Source organism: Aristolochia californica, unplaced genomic scaffold, assembly GCF_029961685.1.
Source record: "Aristolochia californica isolate CCGP_79_NKW_82.1479 unplaced genomic scaffold, dmAriCali1.0.hap1 SCAF_13, whole genome shotgun sequence".
Lineage (NCBI taxonomy): Eukaryota > Viridiplantae > Streptophyta > Magnoliopsida > Piperales > Aristolochiaceae > Aristolochia > Aristolochia californica.
In genome coordinates, this window is record NW_027181804.1 from 1,210,560 (window position 1) to 1,238,354 (window position 27,795).

The following is a 27,795-nucleotide window of genomic DNA, read 5'->3' on the forward strand; positions in this document are numbered from 1 at the left end:
TCCCGTGTCCTTTCCCTTGAAAGTCTCCCTGGTTCGCTAGAGGAGGAACCCTATATTTTCGTCCTAGCCCGCAACTTCCAGATCTTGATTCCAGCCATGGGAGTTCCGGCTTTCTACCGGTGGCTCGCCGATAGGTATCCTCTGGCGATCATCGACGTTGTCGAAGAAGAGCCTTCCCTCGGGGAAAATGGTGCGCTACTGCCAATCGATGTGACAAAACCGAATCCAAATGGCCTTGAGTATGACAATTTGTACTTGGACATGAATGGCATCATCCACCCCTGCTTCCATCCTTCCGGAAGGGTACCTCTCATCGAATCTCATGCCTCGTTTTTTCGCAGTTTTTGTTGTTCTTTTGCATTTGTGCTGTTTCAGACGACCTTTGCTTATGTTGATTGATCTGTGACTCGCTTTAGAGGTCAGTGAAACGAGGAGTTTATTTACAGAAAAATGTCCGATAGGGATGATTAACGTATTGAGTTGTTACTTTTTCTATCGTCTTTACGTGATTGGGTTGCACTTACTTTCTTTCATTACCCGGCAAAAGACGTGTAATGTTGGTTTTTCAAAAAAGCTTAGTTCCAGTTCCTTAAAGAAAGAAAGAAAGAGAAGTATAGTTATTAAGTTGGAACAGTCAGTCAAACTGTCCATTACGCTGATACTCGTTTTAGTTAAACCGTGGGATGCATTAGTGTATGAATTTAAATGAATTTTTGGCGGGGTCGGAGGTCAATACTAGAATTAACCACGTTACACTTGTTATCTGTTTGTCAGCCAAACTTTTTTTTTTTTGTTTCTTATGTGTCAAGGGCTACTTCAGTTGAAGGTTTAGGCAAATGCAATTCTGGTGAGTTTATTTGTGTTTGGTTAATGCTCGGATCATTGAGGAACTTATTGGGATGTCAAGGTGCATCGGCCATCTTTTGAGAGAATTGGCACTGAAATAAAGTGTCCTAATTGCAAGTGTCGGGTTTTATGAGGAGGATCATACCCACTAGCAAAGACAAAATAGTTTTACAGGAAAAGCTACATGATATAGTGGCACAGCTGAGACATTCTCACATGAGACGGTTTTAGTCACATGGCTGTGCCATATTCACCTACTGTAGTTTGCTGATGAATTTTCAGAGCCAAATATAAAAGCTTGATCACTTGTTATATTTTTAGAGAGGTAGCTAGTTGACCATTTGTTGACTCCTTGCTAGGACAATGGGAAACTCTTGCATCATACTTTGTCCATGTGTGTAATTTAAGTTCATGTTAGTTTGGTTTTGTTTGCCATATAAATCAAGTGAATCCAGTGTCATGTTCCCAAGGGCTTTAAGTAGCTGAAAGCTATGTACTTTTTTTAATTGTTTTAATAAAAAGAAGTATATTTTAATGATACTTAATGGTCATGATACACACACACACACACACACACACATATATATATACGTATTTGTATAATGCCAAGGGATAAATGTAGCTAAGAAATTTAGACAGTGTAGCTGAGCTTTGTCCCAGGTTGCAATATTATAAAATAGGACCTGAATGCTTGTATGTTGTTATTTCTTCAGGCTCTACCCGCCACTTATAATGAAGTGTTTAACTCCATATTCGATTATATTGACCACATCTTTGCATTGGTTCGCCCAAGAAAGCTTCTGTATTTGGCAATTGGTGAGCTATAATTTGGTTTATATCCACTTGAGATTCTTAATTTAGTTTCTCTTAGCTGCTTTATTCTAGTCATACTTCAATTGAACTGTTAGTTTCATTTCTTTTTGAACATTTTATCAGATGGTGTTGCACCGAGGGCTAAAATGAACCAACAGCGCTCTCGGCGCTTCAGAGCTGCAAAAAACGCAGCAGAAGCGGTAATATATTTCTACATTATTCTTCCTTCTTGTCTGTTTGTTGGATTCTTGAAAAAATGCTCTTTATGGTACCAATTTTATTCTAATATTTTGCATGGTGCTCAGGAAGAGGAGGAAGAAAGATTGAGGAAGGAGTTTGAAGAAGAAGGGAGACTTCTGTCTGCAAATGAGAAGCCTGAGACATCTGATTCAAATGTTATTACTCCTGGGACCCAGTTCATGGCTTCACTGTCTGTTGCCCTTCAGTACTACATTCACACCAGACTTAACCGTAGACCTGGCTGGCGATCCACTAAGGTTTGTGATAAAACCTTGACAAAGAAGACATTTTTGTCCTGTAGGATTGGCTTGATCTCTCTATTAGCGGAGTAAACCTCTGCAGGTTTTATTATTTATTTATTTGAATATTGGCTTTCAGGATACTTGTCTCTTCTAAATTTATTCATGGGGCTCTGCATTGGGTGATTATTTGAAGGTTATGCTTTCCGATGCAAATGTGCCTGGTGAGGGTGAACACAAGGTCATGTCATACATTCGTTTGCAACGTAATCTACCAGGGTTCAATCCTAACACAAGACACTGTCTGTATGGATTGGTGAGTCTGAATTTTATGGCCTTTGTTAATCTATTTTATTAGTAATTTTTTTTATGCAAGTGCATCCCGAAATGAATTATCCAAAAATGAATTCCTTCTGCTTCTACTATATGCAGGATGCAGATCTCATTATGCTTGCTTTAGCTACCCATGAGATCCATTTCTCTATTTTAAGAGAGGTCAGAGTTTTGTTGCATATGTTTACTTATATTTATATTTATGCCTGGATATAATAATTTCACAACAAATTATACAGGTGGTCCTTTTGCCTGGACAGCAGGAAAAATGCTTTGTCTGTGGCCAAGTTGGACATTTGGCTGCAGAATGCAAGTCGTGTGAGGAGCCAAATCAGAAGGTCATAGATGAGACACCAATTTATAAACAGAAATATCAGGTATGATTGTTCTTTTGCCATTATTGTATTGTTGCTGCGCGTAGTAACAAATAAGTTTGGTGCTGTACTCTTTTTGAACATCTGTTTTACTTGTCTAACCTCATTTTTCAATTGCAGATTTGAGGGATGATAAAACTTTAACAAAAACCCTTGATCAAGTTTAGGGATTATAAACTGATGGCTGTTTGGTCTAGTGGTATTCTTCTTACATTAGGCGCGTCAAGTCACGAGTTTGAATCTTGCCACGCTCCTTTCAAAAAAAAAAAGTTTAGGGATGATAAAAATCCACCTTTAGAACCACTTTGCAAAGCATTTATTTAAACCTATGTTAATACTGAAGAGGAATAAGTATGGCATATGCCAAAAAGAGCACAAAATGCTAACAAATCACATGATTTAGTTGACCTAATAAGCTAGAGTTATGAAATTTGTCAATTTATGACATTAACTAGATATGAATCAATGGCTTGACCCTTTGGTTTAATGGTCCCATTGGGGTTTGTTGGATTTAGGATCCCATGACAGGGTCCTCGACCAAGGTGGTGAGTGAGGAGAGAAAGAAGAAGAGGAAGAAAGGAGAAAATCGAAGAAAGAGAGGGACGGCTAGAGAGAGATGGAGAGAGAGAGCTTGGGAGAAGAGAGAAGTCTAGGGACGAATTTGAGAGAGAAGAGGAGAGACTTAATGCTCTACCCCATGCCTTGGGCCTCTATTTATAGTTGTGGAAGAAAGTTCACAATGACTACAATGCCCATAGGGCTACAAACTTTCTAAAAGAAAAGACATAAGTAGATATATATCATCTTCCTTAATTACACGCTTGTGTCATCCTTATGAAAAAGTCACTTAATTACCTCCTTTGCCATCTCTTAATGTGGGAGAGGTATTTACATTTGTGCCACTTCGGGATGTCTTCCAACACTCCCCCCTCAAGCTGGGGGAGAGAAAACATCGTAGATACCTAGCTTGCCGCATATAGTGGTTAAAATTTTGAATGTGATTGGTTACGTAAGAATGTCTGCTACCTCCCTTGTGATGAAACATGTATGAGAGATAAGATACCGATCTAAAATTTCTCCCATATAAAGTGGCAGTCTACCTCAATATGTTTTGTCCTTTAATGGAAGACCGAATTTGAAGTGATATGAATAGCCGCCTAGTTGTCACAATATAATTTCATAGAAGCTCCTTTATAGAAACTTAATTCAGTAAGAAAGGATCTGGTCCATAGAAGCTCACTGTCCGTGTGGGCCATAGCTCTGTGCTCTGCTTATGCACTAGATCTCGTAACAACATTATGCTTTTTGCTTCTCCACGTAACCAGGTTACCTCCAACTAAGGTACAATATCCAAAAGTGGACTTCTTGTCATCAGGTGATCCAACCCAATTTGCATTCGAAAAACCTTCTATGTTGAAGTGGCAATGGTTCTTATAAAGAACCCCTTTCCCGGGAGCTTCTTTTAAATATCTCCTCTCCAAAAATTTGCCAATGGGTAAGTTGTGATTTGTGCATATACAGACTCACCACACTTACTGCATATGATATATCCAGTCTGGTCACTATGAGGTAAATAAGTTTTCTCACAAGCCTTTGATATTTACCTATATCAACATCTTCTCCAGAGCTTGCACATAACTTTGTATTGGCATCCATAGGAGTGTCCACTGGTCGACAGCCTATCATCCTGGTGTCCTCAAGTATATCCAAAACATACTTCTTTTGAGATATTACAATCCCATGTTTGGATTGGAAGGCCTCAATACCCTAAAAATATTTTAAAAGTCCAAGATCTTTCGTTTTAAATTCTTTGTATATCTGCTCTTTGACTTTTTTTATGTTGTCTGCATCACTGCACGTTAAGACAATATCATCCACATAAACTGCCAGTAATACTTTTCCTTTTAAGGTATCATTGACAAAGACAATGATCTATTGAGCACCGACTGAATCCAAAATGCAACATTATTTATCTAAATTTGTCAAATCAGGCTTGAGGAAACTGTTTAAGCCCATATAAAGACTTCCTCAATCTGCATACTGACTCCTCCTCAACCACAAAACCAGGTGGTTGATGCATATATATCTCTTCTTTAATATCCCCTTTCAAAAAGGCATTCTTTACATCCAATTGATATACCGGCTAAGAGAAATTAGCAACAAGAGATAATAAGATGTGTACCGAGTTTAATTTTGCCATTGGGGAGAATCTTTCCTCATAATCCTCTCCATAATATTGAGTATACCCCTTTGCAACGAGTCGGGCCTTAAGGCTAACAACAAAACCATCCGGATTGTGCTTGATAGTGAAAACCCATTTACAACCCACACGTTTCTTGTCGGGAAGAAGATGAACTAGAGCCCAAGTCTGATTCTCATATGGTGCATACATCTCTTCGTCCATTGCCGCCTTCCATTTTGGATGTCTTAGAGCCTCTGATACTATTGTGGAACAAAGATGGAAAAAATAGATGTAAGAAACTAACAACATGCAGAAGACAAACGATGGTGAGAAACAAAATTGATCTAGGCTCTTTCTGTAGAGCTATGAGCCGAGTATCAAAATTGTGGGCCAAATACAATAGGGGAGAAAGGGTTTACCTCAGAGGGATATGCAAAATCCACGTGTGGTATCGACCGATGCATCAGGGGGTTGAAGTAGATCCACATCAAGTTGCACAACAAACTTCGGAGCTGCCTGAACTGATTGAAGGCCCGGAGGAGCATCTTTTGAAGAATAAAAAGATGTGTACTAAAAAAAGGTGACATCCCTAAAAACAATTAACTTCTGAAGAGAAAGATTGTAGTATACATAACCCTTTTGGGCATGAGAGTAACCAAAAAAAATACACTTAAGAGACTTAAGTCAAACTTACTCTTCTGAGGGGATGTGACATGAACAAGACATGTGCAACCAAAGACCTTCAAAAGAAGGGAGAAAGGGTCTTCATCCGGAAATAATAATGAGTATGGGGATATATGGCTAAATACTGAAGATGGTTGCCTATTGATAAGGAAACAGGCTGTAAGTATGGCATGAGACCAGTAAAAATAGGGCACCTTCATAGAGTATAATAGGCCTCAGACTACATCAAGGAGATGTCGGTTTTTTCTTTTGACTACACCATTTTGGTGGGGGGTGTAGGCACAGGATGTTTGATGGATAATGCCATTATCCTGACAAAATATTGAAATTCACTATATAGGTACTCTCTGGCATTACTTGATTGAAACACTTTATGTTTTTTTCCAAACTGAGTGTACACCATGGTTTAGAAGGACTTAAATATTGAAAAAATTTCATACTGATCTTTGAACAGAAATAGTGATGTGACTCGAGTGAAGTCATCAACAAAAGTAACAAAATACTAAACTTGAGATATGTTTGAGACACTTTAGGGTTTCCATATATTTGAGTGAATTAAGAAAAAAAGGAGCAACACCTTTAAGTTCAGCTCGAGCAGAATATGTTGTCCTCTGGTGTTTGCTCAACTGATAGACTTCACAATTTAAACCAGACAAGGTTTTCAAAGATGAAAATAAGTGCTGAAGTGATGCTGTTGATGGATGTACAAACTGATCGTGCCATAATCTTGCTTCTGTTTGAGAAGTAGAAATTGCAGTTACTAGAGACAAGTCCAAGTAATAAAGACCCCCTTGTTCATGGTTTTCACCAATCACCTGCTTCATTGTTAGATCTTGGAAAACACAAAAAGTAGGTAAGAAGGTGATGGAGCAATTAAACCTTTTTTTTAATTGGTTGGTAGACAACAAATTTAAGAGAAATTGGGGAACAAATAAGACATCTGTAAGCGGAAGTGATGGTGTAACAAAGGGGGATCCCTTCCCAAGAACTTTGGTTTGAGATTCGTCGGCTATGGTAATAAACTTGTTTGGTAAACTTGAGGACGTGGAATGTAACAAACTCTTATTACCTGTAAGGTGTTCGGAGGCCCCTGAGTCGATGATCCAGGATGAAAAGGAGGAAGTGACATAGATCATACCTGAAGCAGTGGTGGCAATAGTAGTAATAGAAGATGTAGGAGAGGATACCATCAAAGTCTGCATCCTTTGCAACTATTCATAATCATCATGGATTACAGTCTTCTTACCTTTCTGTAACTCAAATTTGTCTTCATTTTTATTATTACCGAGGCCTAGTTGGCAATGACCCAATCTGGTGTGCCATGAAGCTTCCAACAGATCTCCCTTAGATGGTTTAGTCCACTACAATGAGTGCAGACCCGATTATCTGACTTTGAAGAACCAGAATCAGTTCTACCATCTCTTGCTCAGTCTCTATAATTTCTACCGCGCCCTCGGGTGGTAGAAGATGTATCCCTATTACCTGAGTACATAGCATTCAGTCTGAAAGGTGGAAAAATCATCTGGTAGCCGAAGTAATGTTGCACTTATGTCATCGAATGATGAAAGTGGGGAGGAACTAAGAAATTGACTTTTGCTCACTTCAAGATATGACTTGATGTTTGATAGTCAAATGGCAATTGCTAAGGCCTCCCGCTACTTTTCTTGAACTAAGATGTCAGTATAGTAGGGCTGAGCAATCTTCCACTCTTGAATTAGTCCTCTAAATCGAGTCGAGTATTCATGTAAATTGTCCCCTTGTTTTGTATTAAACATGTTTTGGAACACATCATATAACTTTTGTAAGTTTTCTATACTAGAGTACAACTTAACACAAGTGTCCCAAATTTGTTTTGTAGTCTCAAGGCGAACAACATTGTTGACTTCATGCTCTTCCATGCTATTAATTAGGCAACTAATGTCCAAGGTGTCATTTTTGAGCCATTTCACATAAGAGTTATCTTCTTCATCAATTGGCGGAGCTGGTTTGGTTAGGTGACCTAAGAGGTTTTGAGTAATGAGAAACCTCCTAACCGATTGTGACCAACTCAGGTAATTAGATAACCTTCTCAAGGGTATGATAGTAATTTCGAGGAGGTCACTCTTACTTCCCATGTGGTCTTCAACCATTAAGTATCACAACAATACTACTCTTATTCAATGTATATGGGAAGAAGTTGCAATAACTGATATAATCCCAGACTTAATATCCGAGCCTTTAAGAGAATAAAAATTGAGATTTGGCAAGTCTCAATCAAGTATTAATGCACTCCTTATGTGAATAAGTGAAGTAACTCCAACTAGTTGACCCAAATATGAACCAACCCAAGGGAAGAAACCAAAACCAACTCGAGATCTCAATCAAAGCTTAAGCTTACTAAACCAACCCGAGATCTCAATCAATTATGCATTAAGTAAGGAAACCTTATGCTCGTTTGGTGGCCAGAGAAAAAAGGCATCTTCTCAGTATCATCTGCATTCAGTTTCATCAATGGTTGGAATGTTTCTCATCAGGATCATGAGATCTTTTTTGTTTGACGTCTATGTGCTCCTAAGATTAAATTCTTTATGGAGTGTTTGTCACGACAAGATTCTCTCGGCAGACGTGCTTAGAAGAAGAGGTCATCCCTCAGTAGACCCCTTGTGTCCTCTATGCAATATAGAAGTTGAGTCCACTAGTCACATTTTGCTTCAATGCATCTTCTCATGGAAGGTAGACATCCATTCTCAACATGATGGGGATTCAATTTTGTATGGCGGCCGATTTGCTCTCATTCAGTAAATTGCTACTTGGTATGTCCCTTTTTGGTCTCGGAAAAGTGATGCTCTCGGCCTGTGTTAGCTTCTTACCGTGGGGTCTATGGAATGAGCACAACCGTAGAAGGTTTGAGGGTAAGGTCGATTCAGCGGATCGGGTGGCGGATCGGGTGGCGGATCGAGTGGCGGATCGAGTGGTAGGGCATATTTCTTCTTGGCTCCTGACGAAGAAGTCCTTCTCCTCTTTTGTGGGTACTCCTATCCATGAGAACTGGTTTAATTTGGCTAGGATGCACTCGAGTACAAATGTCCAGACTATGCAGGAATGGACCCCTCCTGACCCTAGTTACCTTAAGTTGAACTTATGGTTCTTCTCTGGGTAATCTTGGACTCTTAGGATTCGGCGGGTTATCTCGGACCACCTAGGTAACCAACTTTACTCATATACCTGTCCTTTAGGAATCACAGACTCTACGTCGGCGAAGCTTCATGGTCTCCTCAATGGGCTCCGCGTTTTCCGAGATAAGTGCATAGGTCCCCTCCATATTGAAGGGGACTCGAAGGTGGTCATCGGATGGTGCGAGCGTACATCCCCTCCCCCGTGGCGTCATTGGGACATTTTTTGGGAGATTATTGAAATTTGCTCATTATTATCTTGTATTTGGTCTCACATTCCGAGATCCGCAAATTCGGCAGCCGATGCGCTTGCTAAAAACGGAGCTACCCTACAATCGTTGGTTGTCAGGGAGATGCTCCCCCCTTTGTAATTTCTGTATTTTCTTGTCTCTATATACATTTTTTTTTCAAAAAAAAAAAAAAAGTAAGGAAACCTTATGCTGGCCTAGATCAAATTGGCAACACATGTTTTTCTTAATTAAGAAAGAATCATACTCAAGGACTTAATTAAATCAACTCATCCACTAAATCAAAACGTGGAAAATCTTTTACTAAATCCGCCACTTCCAAAAATAACCAATGAAAATTTCCCTTTTTTAGTTTTGGCGCCACTTCACCAAAATATCTCAATCTTCACTTGCCTTAATTATTGTAGACAAGAAGATATTGAATCAAGGCAAGTAATAATCATACAAAAAAGAAAGGTTCTCGAGCAAGCTAAAAGATTTGTTCTAGAGGAGAAACTTTTCTTCTATGTTTTAGGCGCCAACTATCATCCAAAAAGACACCTTTACTTTCCCTTTTTATTGGAATCTTTGGGCAAGTAAATTCACCACTTATCTCAATGTGGAGGAGAGGAAGATAACAACTTCTTTCATGCAATAATTATCACCAAAAATTTTTTAAGGCTTGACAATTGCTCAAAAAACTTATCTGAGCTGTTTTGAGAGGAGCAACGAGAGCAGTACAACAACCGATTTAATCAGTTCAACAAATCCAGGAAAAAAATAACCTTTGATCATACTAATCAGAGGATGATAGAGCTTGATTTCATTTAACTTCCAACACATAAAAATTCAACTTTTCATGCAAATTATCACAACATAACCGATCTTGATCAATAGAAACCACACTTGCAAACCGAGTGCAAAATAGGCATTATTATAACATCTTCTAACCAAGATATAACCTTCAAAGCCTCTATATGAAAACCATCATCTCTTGATCCTTTTCCAAAGATCAAATACTCGGCAACCATGTCATTAAAGGAGATAAAGAATGAAGATAAAAAACCTTATATTGCCGTTGGCTTGATACCTTGCTTCATGAGTAGTTCACGTGAGGCTTGATCATAAAAAACAACTTAAACATCACCTTAACATGGGGATCCTAAATCCTTTGTTCTGATACCATGTTGGATTTAGGATCTCATGACAAGGTCCTCGACCAAGGTGGTGAGAGAGGAGTGGAAGAAGAAGAGGAAGAAAGGAGAAAGAGAAGAAAGAGAGGGACAACTAGAGAGAGATGGAGAGAGAGAGCTTGGGAGAAGAGAGAAGTCTTGGGATGAATTTGAGAGAGAAGAGGGGAGACTTAATGCTCTAGCCCATGCCTTGAGCCTCTGTTTATAGTTATAGAAGGAAGTTCACAATGACTACAATGTCCTTAGGGCTACAAGTTTTCTAAAAAAAAAAGACATAAGTAGACGTACATCATCTTCCTTAATTACACACTTGTGCCATCCTTACGAAAAGGTCACTTAATTACCTCCTTTGCCATCTCTTGACGTGGTAGAGGTATTTACATTTGTGTTAATTCAGGATGTTTTCCAACAGGGTTTTCTAGTGTATGGTCTTGAGTTCAAGTCTAATTGGTGAATAAGGGTCATAAGTGCGTGTGTAATAAAAATATGAAAAACTCAAATCAAGGTGAAAAATAAAGAATGTATTTTTATTTTATATATAGAGCTTGAAAGATCAAGTGATTTTTTTTTATATATACCGATGAACTTTTGTTATTTGTAAATTAAGCTCCATAAAATGTGGTTATGTTGTCTTTGCATGTTTCTTGTGAATTTTATTTATTATCTTGAATTTCTTTTAGGTAGCTGTAGAAGGAACCCTTGTTTGACAACTTGAAATTGACCTCTTTTGGAATAAGTCATGTTTATGATTCTTTTGAAAGTAATAAAAACTTAAAACCTTTGTTGAAAAAAAAGAACATTATTGGATATATAATATAGAGGTTAAAATGGTATTGAATTGTCTATTGGTGGTTGGCCTTATGCATTGATTTTTCTTTCTAGCTTGTCTTAGTTTTTTTTTCTTTCTTAGAATGGTTTAACTTTATTGCAAAGCTAGAAGGCGAATAATACATAACAACTACAATGAGGGAGTCTCAATTACAACAAGAGATTGGAGAATCCTTATTTAGCAAGAGAGTCGGCTAAGAGATTAGCTGATCTAGGTACACTGTTTTACATTTTTTTAATAGAACAAGAGAGTGACAATTCATTAAAAAGAGAAGAAAGAGATACAAAGGATCCATGAGTAAAGGTACAAATAGTAAGAAGAGCTGTGAACAAGGTTTAAAAACTCAAAAAATAATACAAACACTAAAGCTAGGAAGGAGTTCCCACAACAAGGGTTTTTGTGAAACTCGCTCCTCACCAAGGAATTTGCTAGGTTGTTGGTTCTATGAGGAGTCTAGTTTGAATAAGCTAACTACACAAGTTCTCTAGTGTATCAAATCACCAATTTTTTTTTTTTTTTTTAGAAAATGGTGAGTTTTATTAAGTGAAAGAGAGAACGACCATCAGCTAAGGAGCATTCACTTTACAATAAGAGATTAGAGGGAACTCCTTGTTTTGTTAGATAATCAGCCACAAATTGGCTGATCTTGGTAAATTGAACCAAAAGCAGGAAAAAGGGAGGAAATATCCCTTATATCATGAAAAGTTGACCCATGGCACCGAAGGGGCTCAACAAAGGGGGAGTGCCAATTTAGTACCCCTATGGATTCATGTTCAATGATAAGGGGGCCAGAAGATGATCGCAAAAGCAATGAGATCTTGAGAGAGTGTGATGAGCTTAGGAAAAATGGAGTTAGAAGTCCCTAGTGGTCTAGAGTATTAAATGAGAATGAACCAGCAAAATCCTGGATGACTCCACCAAAGCTGACAGGTCCAGGATTGTCAAGAGCATTTTTGTCAAAATTGAGCTTGAGGATGCTAGGGGGTGGTGGTTGCCATTCTTGCAAAACAGGGCCACGAGAGGGGGCAAACATTTGAGCAATGGAGTGCCAATTGCAGCAGAAAGAGGATCCTACCAAGGTGTTGGAATTTCTTCCTAGAATGAATCCAATAGTGACCTGACCAATAACGCCATTGGAGATGTCATCAACATTAGAGAATTTGCAATTGAGTATGTAGTTTTTTTTTTTTTTTTAAAAAGATGTGTATATATAAACAAGAAAATACAAAAATTACAAAGAGGAGAGCATGTCCCTGACAACCAGGGATTGTACGATAGCTCCGTTTTTAGCAAGCAATTGAATATGTAGTTGTTCCTTACTGTCTATAAGCTGCGAGGGACATGCGCAAGGTAAGCTGAAAGGAGGAGCTTGCCCACCTAAGGGAGGGAGGGATCATCCTAGCAGTAAGTGACAAATGGTGGAGAGGTTGCTAGGAAGGCAAATGTGGATCCCAATCATATGCCGATCAGCTGGATCCTAACTCTCCAGGTGTAAGGGCAATGGAGAAGGAGGTGGGAGATAGTCTCATCATCAACATTATAGAGGGGGCATTGAATGGAAGGGCCCAAGTTGCCTCTTCTCCGAAGATTGTCCACTGTCATGATTTTATTGTGAAGAGCACTCTAGCATGATGAGTTTCATGGTCAACGATCTGACGCGAAATGTGGAGATAGGTTGTGGCAATCAAGAAAGAGCCATTGTTGGCAGGACTCCAAATGAGTCTATCCATAAGGCTGCTTTTGATTTTGATTGGGTTGAGATCATCAAGGAGGTGACAAACATCTTGGGCCTCCGAGTCATTCAAGCCATGACGGAAGTGGAGGTTCCAACAACCACCGGGATCCGACGAGTCAGCCACATAGAGAAGGGTGTCGACTGAGGCCATGTAATGCAGGGCAAGAGGTATTGAATGGTCCCAAACCTCTCCACCAATCATTCTAGAACTTCGTGTGGTCCCGATTTCCGATATAGAGTCTAACAACTGTTGTGAATGTCGGGAGTAGGAGGAAGAGGAAGTGCCATAGAGGTGAGAGCTTGTGACATAAGCCTCCGAAGGTCCACCAAGTCAGATCCCTTTGAGCTTAAAAGCAATCATGGGTCTCCAAATGGTTTTTGGAGTGTATCAAATAATCGTTAAAAGGGGAAGTTTCCTATGGTTGATGATGACCACCATATATCCTTCAACTAATAAAGGCTCAAACAAGTTAATGATTCTCAATCCTTACAAGAGTGGCTGCACCTCCACCTTGATGGAGTCATATGGACCAAAAGCTTGTGTAAACTGCTCATTGGTGAAAATTCTACCTTTTGTTGTGCCACTTTTGAAATACAATTTCTGAAAGTGTCAAAATATTTTGGATGGAGTTTTTGGAGAATAGTATCGAGGTTACAACTGGTAAGAGAGCTGCATTTAGAGGAAACTGAGCGTTCCAAAGCTTTGATGTCACTTGAATGCCCCTAGTCTATGTGTTGCCCAATATAGAAATGAGCTCCAGAGTCTTTGAGACTTCTATATTGGAAAAACCTAACATTTCCCACAAAAAATAAAAAAAATGAAAAGGCCTCCTTAGAAATAATGTCCCAAGCTGCATGGATACCATCAGGAAGAAATGAGCTTTTATATCAAGATGAGATGAGTTTTGCGACATTCAAAATTTCACAGGAAACTGCAGGAAGGTCATATCTCTACTTAGAAATTGGTGAAGTTTCCACTTCACATAGGAATATGTGGTCCATGGGCAAAATCACTCATAAGCTTGCAAGGATTTCACAGGCTAGTGTCATAATTTATGGTGTCCTGGGAGTCTGAAGTGGATCTTTTTGTTATATTTTATCACTTCTCTACAACCAAGACTTTTTGGACCGAAACTTCAACCACTACCCAGCAAGACAGCTGGATTGATTAATTTTTGTCTTTTTAGTGTGGTCACCCTGCAGCAGTATGATATTCAGCTTTTATTTCAACTGACTGAAATTGGTGAAGGTCCTGGTTCCCATAGGAATTTGAATTCCAAGGGGAAAAACTCTCTTAAGCTTGGCAATAGATATCCACAGGCTATGGGCATTTTTTGGTGTCATGCGGGAAGTAAGAAAGTTAATAAGTTTATCGGTATTTTGTCATGATGAACTTTCTCTACAAAGAAGAGTTTTTTTTTTCTGATATGTTTGATGTCTTTTTAATGTGGAGACTTCTTTCGCACTTCGGCATGTATAGCTAAATGTCAATTGACAGAATGCCATAAGTTTTCTCCAGCCCCCACCCCTCATAGGTGATACCTCTTTGTAGCCTTCATTATTATTTTTGCACTGGTAGGATAGGGTATAAAGGACACTTAGAAGTTTGGAAGTCCTGCTTTGATGGATTTAAATGAGGTTGCACTTTTAGCAAGAGAGAGCCCTAGAAACATACTAATAAAATCTCTGTAGAATGTTCTATATGGATATGGAGGGGATCCAAGGAAGAGCGTGCGTGAGAGAGAGAGAGAGAGAGAGAGGTATGGAAGCAGGTCTACAAAAAAAGGATGGAAATAATTTCATCGCACTCAGAAAAAGCATTAGAGGCAGATGGAGTCTTGTTTGAGGAAAAATCATGGGAAGAACTATTGACTATGAAAATTATGAAGAGAAAAAGAAAAAAAAAGGAAAATTGAGGGAAAGCAGCTATGAATTCATTTCCTATGCCTGCCTTTTAGAACCATGAAATGGAGAGTGTTGATCAGGAAAAGACCAGCCAACCTTGTTATTAGCCGTTGTGTATTGGATATCCATTCACATTGAGGAAGTGCAGGAGTCTAAGGATCTGTTTTCCCTGAATAAAGCATTTTATTTATGTTAAGAACTGAGTGGAGAACTGTTTTTAATCTGTTGCCTAAGACCTTGACAGTTAACTTATACGGTATTGATTTAAACTGATTGAGTGGGAGTAACTTCATTGTTCCAAGAAAAAAAAGGTTCAAGATTGGTTATTCGCTTCATTGGATTTTTTATTGTATTTACGAAATTGTTCTATATTTATATTTTATTATCGCTGAAATGTGTTAACTGTTATCCATGACTTGTGATTTGTTGGCAGTTTCTCCATCTTTGGACACTGCGAGAGTATTTGAAGTATGATTTGGAGATCCCAGATCCTCCATTTGAGATTAACTTCAAGAGAGTGGTGGATGATTTCGTTTTCATGTGTTTTTTTGTTGGGAACGATTTCCTTCCACACATGCCAACATTGGAGATTCGAGAGGTTTGTTGCAACTCCTTCATGACCCTGGTTATTTAATTTGTTGTCAACTGCTCCTTATCAGTAGTTACACAGAAAGTTCATGGAAGTTCCTGAGTACCCTAGTAACCAGAGATGGGCATCTCAGAATTCTGAGAAGTCTTGGTTTCCTTGAAATCCGAAATGTTTTGGCTGAGAAATGAAACGTTTTACTGGGGGCATCTGCAGTAATGTTTAATACTTACATGTTTGAAACATTACATATAGTATTGCAGATGTACTCAAAGGGTGTTACACCAGGGAAGTAAAAATTTCTATGAGACGTCCATGACTGTTGCTATTGTTTGAATTTTGATAGCAGTTACAGGTCTAGGTATATGAGCTGTTGTCCTAATATTTCTTTTATTGCTTCAGGGTGCCATTACTTTACTTATGACTGTCTATAAGAGGGAGTTTTCTGCAATGGGTGGTTATCTTACTAATGCCGGCGAGGTAATCTTTCTTCTGTAAAGGTTTTTTGAATCGTGGACCTGAACCCTTTCTACTTGGTGGCAGATCTATGTATGAAGAAATAAAATATTAATGAAGAAGAGTCATGTAACATGCTGAATCACTCAGATTTCATAAAGCATGCTGGTCTATCGTGTCAGCAAGATCTTATAGCCAAATAGCGTCTGTATGTTTATGTTTGTGATTGAGTGGCTATTAGAACGTTTGGCCTCTTTACACTGAACATCACTGCCCTGTCTAGGTCTCAATCCTGCCTAGGTTTTAATCTTATTTTCTGCTACACAGTCATTGTCCTTAACGACAGGAGGGAATGTAATTGGTATAAGCATTATATATAGATGTTTTAATGGCTTACATGACTCAGGTCGATTTGGGGAGAGCGGAACACTTCATTCAGGCTGCTGCTGTTTATGAAGATTTAATTTTCCAGAAACGTGCTCGTATTCAACAGGTGATTTGGCACATTAATTTTTTTCTAATTTATTTAAAGTTTTTTTTTTAATTTCTATTCTCTTTTTGCAGATAGTGAGCTAATAGCTTTTTCTTTTACATAGTTAATAAATATAAACTTGGGCAAGTTGGATGACAAGTAGTTGTTCAAGTCTCTTCTAGTTTACCTGTTTGTGAGTAGTCTAGAATTTCTGGCAACTTCAGCAATTGCCTATTCGCATGCCATCTGCTTTCAGCAATAAAATCCAACTTGCAAGACACAAGCAGCAAAGATGCAACTTAGGTTGTCCTGGCCTGAAAAAAAATAGAATGGGTTTATGGTTTCATGGGATCTGCTGGGTTGGCCTGGAGATGACTCATCATACATTAAATGGTTTGCAGGGTCATCAACTAAGAACCTAAAACACAATATATAGCCTTGGATACATCTGTAGAAAGGACTTGTGTATGAGCATAGTTATGCATGTTGTTTGTCGATGTAATTGATGTGACCATCCTCATTCACAAATGCCTTAGAGTTTGATATCTACTGGTGGAGATAAACTGCTAATAAAGGCATTAGGCCAAAAAGTGTGCCAAGATGACCCTCAACTCATAATTACCTGAATGGAAGTTGGATGTCGTATGCACTAGGCCATGTGTACTTGGAGTTGGCAAAATGATAGAGTAGAATGGAGGGTGTCTGAACAAGTGCTTACAGTTGGGACAAGACACTGATGATATGATGGTTTTCGTAAAGGAATTCCTTGTGATCATTTTTCTGATTTTTTAATCTTGGTGATTGCTTTATTCCAGTGGAAAGAATAATCATATGATAAAAGCTACAGACATTTCAACTCTAGATTGCAATCACAAGGATCTGCCCTAAACAAAATTAAAATTCTCTTAGGACACACTCTCTTGTGCTAGAGAATCTGACAAACTATATTTGCAAACTGAGGAACATGCTTTCACTCTGTTCTGCAAGGAGATGGGGAGATCTGCAATATCATCAAATACATAGTCCCCAGGGAAGGTATCCTTCTTAGCTATCTTGCTGATCACATGCAACTAGAGTATCCCGTGTTGACAAGTGGACTAGTAAAATGTTTTTGCATAAAATCTTATGCCATGAAGAAGGAATTGCAATTCTGCTTTTGTTGAGTCACAAATACCATGGGGACCTGGAAGAGGAAGAGGATAGGGCCTTCATGACCTCTTAAGGCTCTACCCGCACCAACAGGACCTTGGTTCCTCATTTTGGAACCATCAGAGTTAAGTTTTAATCAGGCTTAAGAGGTGGCTGCCATTCAGTTAGGGTGGGGGAAGGATGATCTTGAAAGTGATCTTGACTTCTTCTTTTTTATTTGTATTTGTGATGAAGTGTCATCATGTATGTTATTACCATGGTAGTGTTTGGGCTCTTATGTAACTAAAAGTCAAGTTTGACCTTGATTTTGCTCATTATATTTAAGAAGCTGACGTCAATATCAGGTTGTGTCGGTTCTTATGTTGCATCATACTTTATGATCAATTTGATATTGACTTGACCAAAACTGACCTCTGAATCTCCCATTCAAGGCACTTGTGCAGCTGATATTTGATCTTGGATCATAAACCCTAAGTTGCTTAAGGAGTGTTAAGAGACACCTACATGTGTAGGGGTGACATGACTTGTAAATAAGGGGAACTTTCATAGAGATGACATAAAATTGTAATTATGCAAGTTGGTGTATGTCCTCATATGTTTTTTTTCTTTTGAAGTATGTAAACCCTAAGGGCATTGTAGTCATTGTAAATACCTTCACACAAGACATGGGGTAGAGCATTCAAGCCTCTTCCTCTTGACTCAAGTTCGTCCATACACCTCTCCCTTTTCCTCTTCCCTCTCTCCCTTAGTTTCTTCTCTTCTCTCTCCCAAGAGCTAGAATTCCTCTCTTCTCTCCTTCCCTTGAGATTTCTTGTGTTTATGTGTTGTCTCTAGAAATCGACATGGTATCAGAGCAAGCAAATATCTGAGATGGAAAGGGAGAAGAAGGTGGAGAAGAAAGGGAAGAAGAAGAAGAAGAAAAAGAAAAAAGAAAAAAGGGAGTTTCTCGTTTTTCCTTTAGTCTTTTTTCCCAATTCATGTTTTTATTTGACCACTCTCTTAATGTACGTTTTGTATATAAAATTATATACCGTTGGAGAGATATTTGAGTCTAGTTTGCAACTCAAAAAAAATTGTTCAAAGCAGATTTTTCTAGAAAGAGAAATCGACATCTGAAGCAGCAAAGGTCCAACAATAGAAAAATTTCGTGTAGTAGTAGAAAGTTTCAACTTTCTGAACGGTTTGTACCAACATTGCCAAGGATTTATATCTAGAATTATATCTCAAAAAAAGCTATGTAAGTCTACTTTCTATCCCAATAAACCGTTTCTCAATCTGATCTTTCTAGAGAGAGATACACACATTGGAAGAATCAAAGGTCATGTTGATATCCTATTGAATGCGAAAATCTGAATTTAAGCCAATTTTTTTTTGCTTCACTTTTTGAATTGCTAATGTTGGTTAAGTTTCCTATTTGTTTTCAAAATCTAATCAAGATTTTACCAACTTGAGTATCTTTCCTTCCTTAAAAGTTTCTTTTGTTTGATCTCATATTACATTAGTTTTCTTAAGAGAAGTTTTTCCCATTATGAGTTTAGTTTCATTTTTTGACTATGTTTGAAAATTCTGAATTAGAAAGCCTTGTTTATACATTATAAATTCCAAATCTTATTGTCCTAAAACCTCCCTTATTCCAGAATTTATCTTTGAATATTTCTTTCCAAATTGGTCAAGGTGTGTTAAAAAGTAATTGCCTTATATAAGAAGTCTATTTTTAGAAAGTTTCCATTATTATGTTCCGTCTCAAAATTTGAATTTTTTTTAAGTATCATCAATCATCATGTTCATAGAGGAATTGTTTTTTATCTCCCTCTTGGGTCATATTTGGTCAAATTTATTAAGTTATTTCAGTATTACCACTACAGTCTCCTTCTTATCACAGTGGTGGTTATTTTCTCTTCCTTTAATTTCCCATTACCCTTTTACTTGGTTGCTATTCTCCTTTTATCTTTTTTTAACTCTTGTTTACCTTGTTAGGCCAACCCTTTGGTGCATTGCTTTGGTTTATCCTCGTTTTATATATGGGTGTTTTTAAGTCCATTGAGATTTTTTTATCGGTACCATTTGGATTTTTATCTCCGTCTTTTGAGTGACAGACATTACCCTCTTTAGTGATTATTATCACTATTTTGTTCAAAATCTTTTAAGGTTGGCTTTGACTTCTACTTTATCACCCATGTTTTACTTGTTTTGAGTCTGTATTCGATTGAGTACTTATCCTTGGGACACCTTGATGGAGGAGATAATTATTACAACTATTTTTTTGTTTCAAGCAAGTATCATTGTCATTATCTCCCTAAAGAGGGAGAATAGTAGGAGAAGTGTGAAAGATAGGATTGGAAGTTGAGTACTGCAGTGGTTGCGCTTCGTTTCGAATTGAAACATGGATGTTGCTATCATTTGAGAAGAAGAAACATAATTTACAATGAAGAATTGTATGTGTTGTAGTAATCAACTTTTATGTGGCTAGAATATCCAAGTAAGGGGGAGACAAAATGACAATGACATGAAGATTACAAGCAAGATGTGAACAAGAACAAGATGAGTCAAAGTAAGGCAATCGAATTTTCTTTTTCAAGCACACAAGTTTTTTTGGCCAAGATTATTTGCAAGTGAAGTTACAAACTCCAGCTTGAGGGGAGTGTTAAGAGGCACCCAGTGTGTAGGGGTGGCATGGCTTATAAATAAGGAGAACTTTCATAGAGATGGTATAAAATTGTAATATTGCAAGCTGGTGTACGTTCTCTTATGTCTTTTTCCTTTTTTAGCATGTGCCCTAAGGGCATTGTAATCATTTTAAACACCTTCCCTGAACTATAAATATAGCCTTAAGGCATGGGATGGAGCATTCAAGCCTCTTCCTCTTGGCTCAAATTCGTCCATACACCTCTCTCTCTTTTCCTCTTTCTTCTCTCCCTTGGTTTCTTCTCTTCTCTCTCCCAAGAGCTAGAATTCTTCTCTTCTCTCTTTCCCTTGAGATCTCTTGTGTTTATGTGTTGTCCTTAGATATCAACAAGGAGTTTGCTTTGATGTATTATAGTAGGGCATGGTCTAGGGGTGAGCCAGCAATGCTGCAGTACAAGATTGAAGGAAAGAAGAATAAGTGTGGAAGTTATTAGTTTGTTAAATGGTTTATTTGTTTGGCGCCTTAAGAAAGAAAGATCTAAAGGCTTTAAGAAACAAGAGAAGCCAATGAACCCATTACCTTAAACCATGAAAGCTTTTAGAGAATTTTAACAACTTATGCCTTCTGTGGTTCTTCATGCTGTAGAATTTATTTAGCATGGTCTGATGTGTGGTGATTTGATCTGAACTATAGTTTTGTGCTTCTTTGGCTTCTTCCATCATCGGTATTTAATTTATGTGCAGAAATAAATTAGTGCGGGAGGACGTCAATTTAAGATTCTGTGTTGATAGGTCTATAGTAGGTTAAAAAAAGGTTGATAGGTGTTTTCTCATTAGCTGGTTTCCTTTATTCTGTGATTGACAATGAATTCGTTAAGTTTATTTTTTCACTATTACTATTGATGCATATTCTGGATAACGTCCATCTCTCATCAGGCTGTTGCCTAACTCTTGAAATCTAGTCTTACTTGACCCAATTGCTATCCTAAAAATTGGGGCATGATTGGCTTGCTGTTGTCTCAGATGGAGAAGAAATACCAACAAGACAGGTTTGGGAACTGATAATGCTTGGGACTAATTTATAGTTGTGTTTGGGTCGTTAGAAAACTTATCTAACATCAGTATAAAATATCGTCAAAATTTAACTTTGCATTTCCTGGAGTCAGTGAGAAAGGTTTGTCTGAATTGCCTGTTGTCGTTGCAGTTTTTTTGCTTGAGAAAGTTTGTTAATGTAATATTGGTTTACATTTTCATCATTATTATGAGTGAATTCTCTTCCTCACTGATTGGAACTTGTTTCAGGCAATAGAGAATAATGAGGAACTGAGGCTTAAGATGAGGAAAGAAAATACTGTGGAGCCTCAAGCTTCAGTTGTTGACAAGGTTGGCTTATACTTTTCCCCCTTGGGTAGGCCATGATTGGTTATATATGACTACTGCAACATTTCTGACCTTTCTACAAATCAAATTCATACTATGATGTTTATGCAATAATACCAGGAGATATTCACAGCACGGTTTTGACCATTTTTCGGAAACTTACAAATTTTCTTATGGAAATAATTGAGATATAATACCAGGAGATATTCACAGCACGGTTTTGGCCATTTTTTCGGAACCTTGAAAATTTTCTTATGGAAATAATTGAGATATTTCATTTGTTATTTTCTTGGATTATGCTTTATGCTTGTTGTCCCTTTTTTTGAGGAGGGGGGAAGGACATTTTCTTGGATTATGGTTTAGCAACTTTATTTGTGTTCTTTGCTTGACTTCTCTAAAAAAATGGACATTTTTCCTCTAAGTGCAAAATTAATCTTTGTTCTTTTTTCTCAATGAATTTTAAATTAATCATGGTTTCTTCGTCAGGTAAAATTGGGAGATCCAGGATACAAAGAAAGATACTACATGGAGAAATTTGGGTTAGATAGCCCAGAGAAGATAGAAGATGTCAGAAGAGATGTTGTGAGTTCAGTTTATAATCTCTCATTGGATAAGTTGTTACAAGGATAGTTAGTGTATGTAGAGATGCACTGTATATTTAAGATTATTTAATGAAAGATATGTTTAAGATAATTACTTGGTGCACTTTTTTCTTTTCAGGTCCAAAAGTATGTGGAAGGCCTTTGCTGGGTCTCGAGATATTACTACCAAGGGGTCTGCTCTTGGCTATGGTCTGTCAGAATTTTTTTATTTTTTGCTTTTATTAGTTTTTATTTTGTGTAAACTTAGCAGTTAGCTTTTGATGGCATGTTACGCTTCTGAAGCTACTTATGCATTACTAATGCTATCTGCATCTCTTTCAGGTTTTATCCTTATCATTATGCTCCATTTGCTTCAGACCTCAAAGATTTATCAGAGCTTGAAATTACTTTTTTCTTGGGGCAACCATTTAAACCTTTTGACCAACTGATGGGAACACTACCAGCTTCCAGGTTGTTGGTGCTTGAGTTACAAATATTGCATGATTGTGCTATCAAGATTTTAATAGAATGTTGTGTAGCTTATTATTCTACTTCTCTTCCACAGTTCAAATGCTTTGCCTGAGCACTATAGAGGATTAATGACTGATCCGGCTTCACCCATAAGTTCTTTCTATCCATCAGGTAAAATTTGTCCATGCTTAAGCTACTACATTGTTCTTTTTAATCCAACACTACCACAATGTATAATCAACATTTTGCTTCCTCCTTGGCATAGAGTTTGAGATAGATATGAATGGGAAAAGATTTGCATGGCAGGTAATATCTTATTCAATATGACATGTATCATATTTATTCTGCTTCTGTTATTCTTAATATTTATGTAGTGGCACTAGTTTCAACTCTAAAAGGCTATTTAATCTTAACTCAGGGTGTTGCTAAATTGCCATTCATTGATGAAAGGCGGTTGCTTGCAGAAACTAAGAAGCTCGAGGACACTTTAACAGTGAGGACGTGGATCGTTTTCCCTTGTCTGCTAATATCGTGCTCTCATCAGTGTTACTTTCTAAAAATAAACCTATCTAATTTCTTTCAGGAGGAAGAGCAGATTAGAAATAGCATGCTTCTTGACGTACTGTATGTTCATTGGACACATCCTCTAGCTATGCAAATTACCTCTCTCTATTATCATTGGAACCAGTTTCCAATAAGATATCCTTTTCCGATTGATCCAATTGCCAGGTCGTTACATTCTTTTCTTTCTTAAACTTAATGTTTTCTGGTCTCATGCTCAGGTGCTTTTTTGTCATTAAAAAAAAAAAGCTCAGGTGCTTTCTTATGCATTCCTTCAACAATTTCTGAAAGAAGGTTTTTGTATTGTGTCACTTTGCAGTGAAGGAATGAATGGATTTCTTTGGTTGTGTGAGAGGAATGGATACAGGGGAGTGATCGCTTCACCTGTTAAGGGTTTGGGAGACATTGAAAATAATCAAGTTCTGTAAGTCTCCTAAAACTTCAATTATCAGTATCTTGTTTCTTTCTGGTTCTTACATCTGTTTGCTTTGAATGTGTTTTTATCTGTCAGAAATGTCACATACCTAAATCCTGTCCCCCATCAGCATATTCCAGAGCCTTCTGAAGGAGTAATAATGCCTGAAAAGGTGATCTTTTTTTGCTCTGGAGCTATTTTCAGTTATTTATGAGGATGTTTGTTAGTTTTGGGTGCCAACACTTTAACTAGTGCCATGGATACCTGGTAATACTATTACTATTGGCTATAGGGAGAGCACAAACCTAAAAACATCAGAGTTTGTGCGGAAATAATTATGTCTTTGTATGTGCATTCTCAAATATGTTTGGGAAATATGTCTCTATGGTTTGGTTGTATCTATGCTTTTCTTATTTGCAAAATATTTATTTGCTTGGTTCTCTCTGGAACTTTTGAATTTGGAAACCTTGACATTCTATGATTTACACTAGGTTATAATTGAACTTTTGCTATTTCCATCTTGTTGAGTTTCATTGACTTCTTTCATGTAAGAAATTTCCGTACCTGTTCTTCAACACTCTCCCTCAAGTTGGAGTTTATAACTTTAGCTTGTAAGGAAAAATATTCTTGGTCTTCAATTTTTTTGGCTGAAAAATTCTTCATACAAGCAAAATCTTCATCTTTTGTTCTCCACATTATTTGATTATGTCACATGAAATAACATACTTATTCCTTTGTACTTCTTCTACTTCTCTCCCTCAATCTGGGGATGAAAAGGACATAAAAACCCAATTCAGACAAAACAAATATGGGAGAAGAAAATTATTCCTAGTCTTACGACAAAACTTCTTATAGGAGTCAAAATGGTCATAAAAAAAATCTGCTTAATTCCGAAAGGCAAAAAAAGGGCCTAGTTTTAGGCATAAAAAATAGACTTTTTCTACTTTTTAAGGGTAGCTCAGAAAATCACCTCTTGGGTGAAGAATAAAATGACTTGACTCACACTGAATGTTGGGTGCACTCCTATACTTTATAGGTAATGTGTCTAGGCATTACTCCAAAAGTGATGAAAAATGATAAATTGAATAAATGCTAGAGGAAAACAATGATAGTAGTATATCATAATTCAGACAGAAGGAGGTGACAATGCAACACTATACTTCCAAAATTGACTTTAGAAACTTTGGATAGAAGGCGAAAATTACCCAAAGAAATTTCTGGAGGATGAGCATTATTTTTTGAGACAACAATGTGGAAGATACGTAACCAATGCAGACATGCAAACCTACTCCAAATTGGAAGATTCAACCCATCTGTTGTGCGGTGTGGTGTTGTGACTGAGTATGGCAACTGAGGTTCTGACTTGTCTCTGCATCAATGAAACCAAGTGACCGAGAAGAAGAATCCTCAGAGGTCTGAATCGTTGGTCCAATCCTGCTACCCCGGCTGAGAGAGCCTAATTTGGCATCAAGGATAATTTGGTGCGGTGATTGGACCAATGATTTGAACCAGCAGATCTCCTATTATGTAGTTCTGTATCAGTGGCTGGAATAGTTTGTCTTTTGTCAGTACACATTACTAGCTGAAACAGTTCATAAACAGATCGAAATACAAAAATGTCATCTGTGTGTTCATGAGCGTTAATGTTTGCCTTCTTAATGTTTGGCTTTTTGCCCTTTAATTTTGACTTCTTAATGAATTCTTTTTTCTCATTGCTTTCAAAAAAAAAAAAAACATTTGCCTTCTTTTAAATTTTCTAATATGAAGTGGAGTATGTTTCAGAGTGTACCCAATGATTCAATTCGCTCTCTTTCCAAGTGCAGACTATAAAGCCTTACGATGTGAAACCTTTCCCCATCTTATGGCATGATGATAATAATGGCCGGCGTCAGGTTGCTCGAGAGAGGTACTTCACTTTGGATTTTTAGAAACATGAAGTTGTCAATAATAGCAAAGTTATAGAAATGAAACAAAAAGCATGAAATATCATTTTTTTATGAACTAGAAATCAAGAAGTTATCATTTTTCTGTCGATGTTTACTGTGGGTCCAGTCATTTGATCAGTTTCTTAAAATTGGACTTTGGGGATGGGGGCTGTTTATACTTTTTGAATAAGAAGGATCAGCAGTATACGTATTTCAGGGAAACCACCTATCAAAAGATTTGTACTTTGAAGCAGAAGGGGGCTTATATATCCAAATGTTGGTTTCAATATCTGTAAGAAGATCTGTTTTTTTCTTTTCACCAGAGTTAATTTTTTGTTTTCAGGCCCCAAGTTCCTGGTGCGATATCTGGCCCTCTTCTAGGGGAGGCAGCTCATCGGCTCCTGAAGAACTCCATGCAGTCCCAACACAGCAATGGATCTGGTATGTTTCGATCACCACAGCGGAACTTTCCAAACAACGTATGGAACAGGCATGTGCCAGCTGGGCCTTCTGGGTACGACCGATTTGCTCTGGACTCCAGCTATTATGCTCATTATAGCACTCAACCTGCCCTTCACCCGTCAAGATCTGCCCCTTCCTTTCTTGAAACTCAAGACCGTAGACAAGCTTTCAAGGTCCAAGAGAGGTCATATTATCCCCCAGAAGATAACCACTACCTGAACATGGGAATGTCGAAGTTGACTGTTGAAGAGGGGCAAAGATTTAGGCAGAGGATTCCAAATATAACGGGATCACCACTGCAGCGTCCCCAACATCAACAGCCTATTGAAAATTCTGCACCTCCACCGTGGCCACCCACCAATTGGATTGATAAGCCGATGCCAGGCGATGCAAGAAGCTATCATAGACAAGGGACAACATCACCGGGTACTAACGAGAAGCAGCAGATAAAGAAGGTGTATCAAGTCAAAACACAACCAGTGACCTCGAGTCATTCACAATCTGGCTGACACCATCGAGCGCTGTATATCCTTGCATTACTTGTGTTCCTTTTGCTTTTCTTAGAGAAAGGCAATTTGTACCATATGACAAGATGGACGCACTTCATTTCAGGATCTAGGTAAAAAGTTAGAATATAAGATTTCACAATTATAAACATGTTGAAATCTAGGTAGATATCAATCCTTTACTCTTTAGTAGACCCAAACTCAACTGGGATCCTGTAAACCAGCTTTTCGAATCCTGGCAATCAACTACTTTCAGTGAACTAGCTAGACACCTTCTGATCTAAGCAGAGCCACACCAGACATAATACTGCAATCTTGAGTGTTTAGACGATCCCTGCAGAACGTTGCCACTCACAATCTATACAACAGAGAAGTTGCAACTAATTCTCTGGAGAATGCAGTAAAAACGGAGAGGAAAACTCACTGGAAGAGCCTCCCAGAGTACAGTCCAAGCTTGTACTGTTGAGTCGCTCCAGTGCAAGAATGAGAGCCTGCGTGCTCAAGTTCCCCTCTCCATGAGCCTTCAACGAAACATAGAGCTGGTGCGCCAATGCCAGCCCTGGCAGAGAGACCCCCATCCTCTGGCACTCCATCAAGCAAATCCCCAAATCCTTCACGAAGTGATTCACATAGAATCCTGGCTCAAAATCCCTCTTCAGGATCCTCCCCATACAGGTCCAGCGACTTTGATTCGGCCGCCCCCGTCGAGATGGCCTCCAGGAACTGCGCCACCTTCAACCCCGCCTTGTGGGCGTACATCATCCTTTCCACCAGCCCCACCATCGTCGTTGCGATCGCAATCTGATTCCCTAGTTTTGCAAATTGGCCCTTTCGGGTCCTCCCATGTAATTTTCACTTTCCCCATACACAGCAACAGAGGCTTCAGCCGCTCGATCGTCTCCCGTTCCCCACCCGCAAAAATGGTGAGAGTCCCGTTCTTCGCTCCGCGATCGCCGCCTGAGACGGGGGCGTCAACAGCGAAACAGCCGCGCGCCGACGCAGCGGCGTGGATTTCCACAGCGAGGGAAGGCTCGCTAGTCGTCATGTCGACGAAAGCAGCGCCTGGCGAAAGCGAGCGGACGTCCGACGGGTAGCCGACGATGGAGAAGACTACGTCGGTGACGGCAGCAAGAGATTCCGGCGAGGAAGCAAGCGCGGCGCCCATATCGACCAAGGCCTGGGCTTTGGAGGGAGTTCTATTGAAGACGGTGAGGGAGTAGCTAGCGGAGATGAGATGTGCGCACATAGAGCGACCCATCACGCCCGTTCCTATCCGACCTACTCGAGTCTGGCCGGGGGCTATGGGCGAGGGGTCGTGGGTCGTCATCCAGCGAATTTGGTGGCGGAGGACGGCCGAGGAGACTCTAGAGATCAATGCTAGACGGGAGTGCATCTGAAAGAGGATGAGATTACATTCGATATATATAGCTGCCAAAGCGGAGGAGAGGCAGTGA

The 27,795-nt window shown here is 38.6% G+C and overlaps 1 protein-coding gene and 1 pseudogene across 1 annotated transcript; one reads left to right on the plus strand and one right to left on the minus strand.

Moving 5' to 3' along the window:
• LOC137948581 (5'-3' exoribonuclease 4-like) lies at positions 1 to 26,702 on the plus strand. The gene is made up of 22 exons (XM_068794672.1): positions 1 to 303; positions 1,560 to 1,662; positions 1,783 to 1,859; positions 1,965 to 2,156; positions 2,335 to 2,454; positions 2,571 to 2,633; positions 2,711 to 2,848; positions 15,186 to 15,350; positions 15,741 to 15,818; positions 16,201 to 16,287; positions 21,343 to 21,423; positions 21,907 to 22,002; positions 22,141 to 22,211; positions 22,344 to 22,472; positions 22,567 to 22,643; positions 22,738 to 22,778; positions 22,891 to 22,965; positions 23,056 to 23,201; positions 23,353 to 23,457; positions 23,545 to 23,620; positions 25,272 to 25,354; positions 25,717 to 26,702. Exons 1-22 carry the CDS (start codon positions 97 to 99, stop codon positions 26,342 to 26,344), a joined length of 2,838 nt encoding a protein of 945 aa, XP_068650773.1. The 5' UTR covers positions 1 to 96; the 3' UTR covers positions 26,345 to 26,702.
• Positions 26,603 to 27,730, minus strand: LOC137948582 (probable 3-hydroxyisobutyrate dehydrogenase-like 1, mitochondrial; annotated as a pseudogene).
• Positions 27,731 to 27,795: the final 65 nt, after the last annotated feature.

Excerpts from the sequence above, each read along its gene's own strand:
- LOC137948581 (XM_068794672.1), top strand. The coding sequence starts at position 97 with ATGGGAGTTCCGGCTTTCTACCGGTGGCTCGCCGATAGGTATCCTCTG. Across the intron at positions 23,202-23,352 it reads CCGATTGATCCAATTGCCAG|TGAAGGAATGAATGGATTTC; the intron begins GTCGTTACATTC and ends GTCACTTTGCAG. Across the intron at positions 25,355-25,716 it reads CGTCAGGTTGCTCGAGAGAG|GCCCCAAGTTCCTGGTGCGA; the intron begins GTACTTCACTTT and ends TTTTGTTTTCAG.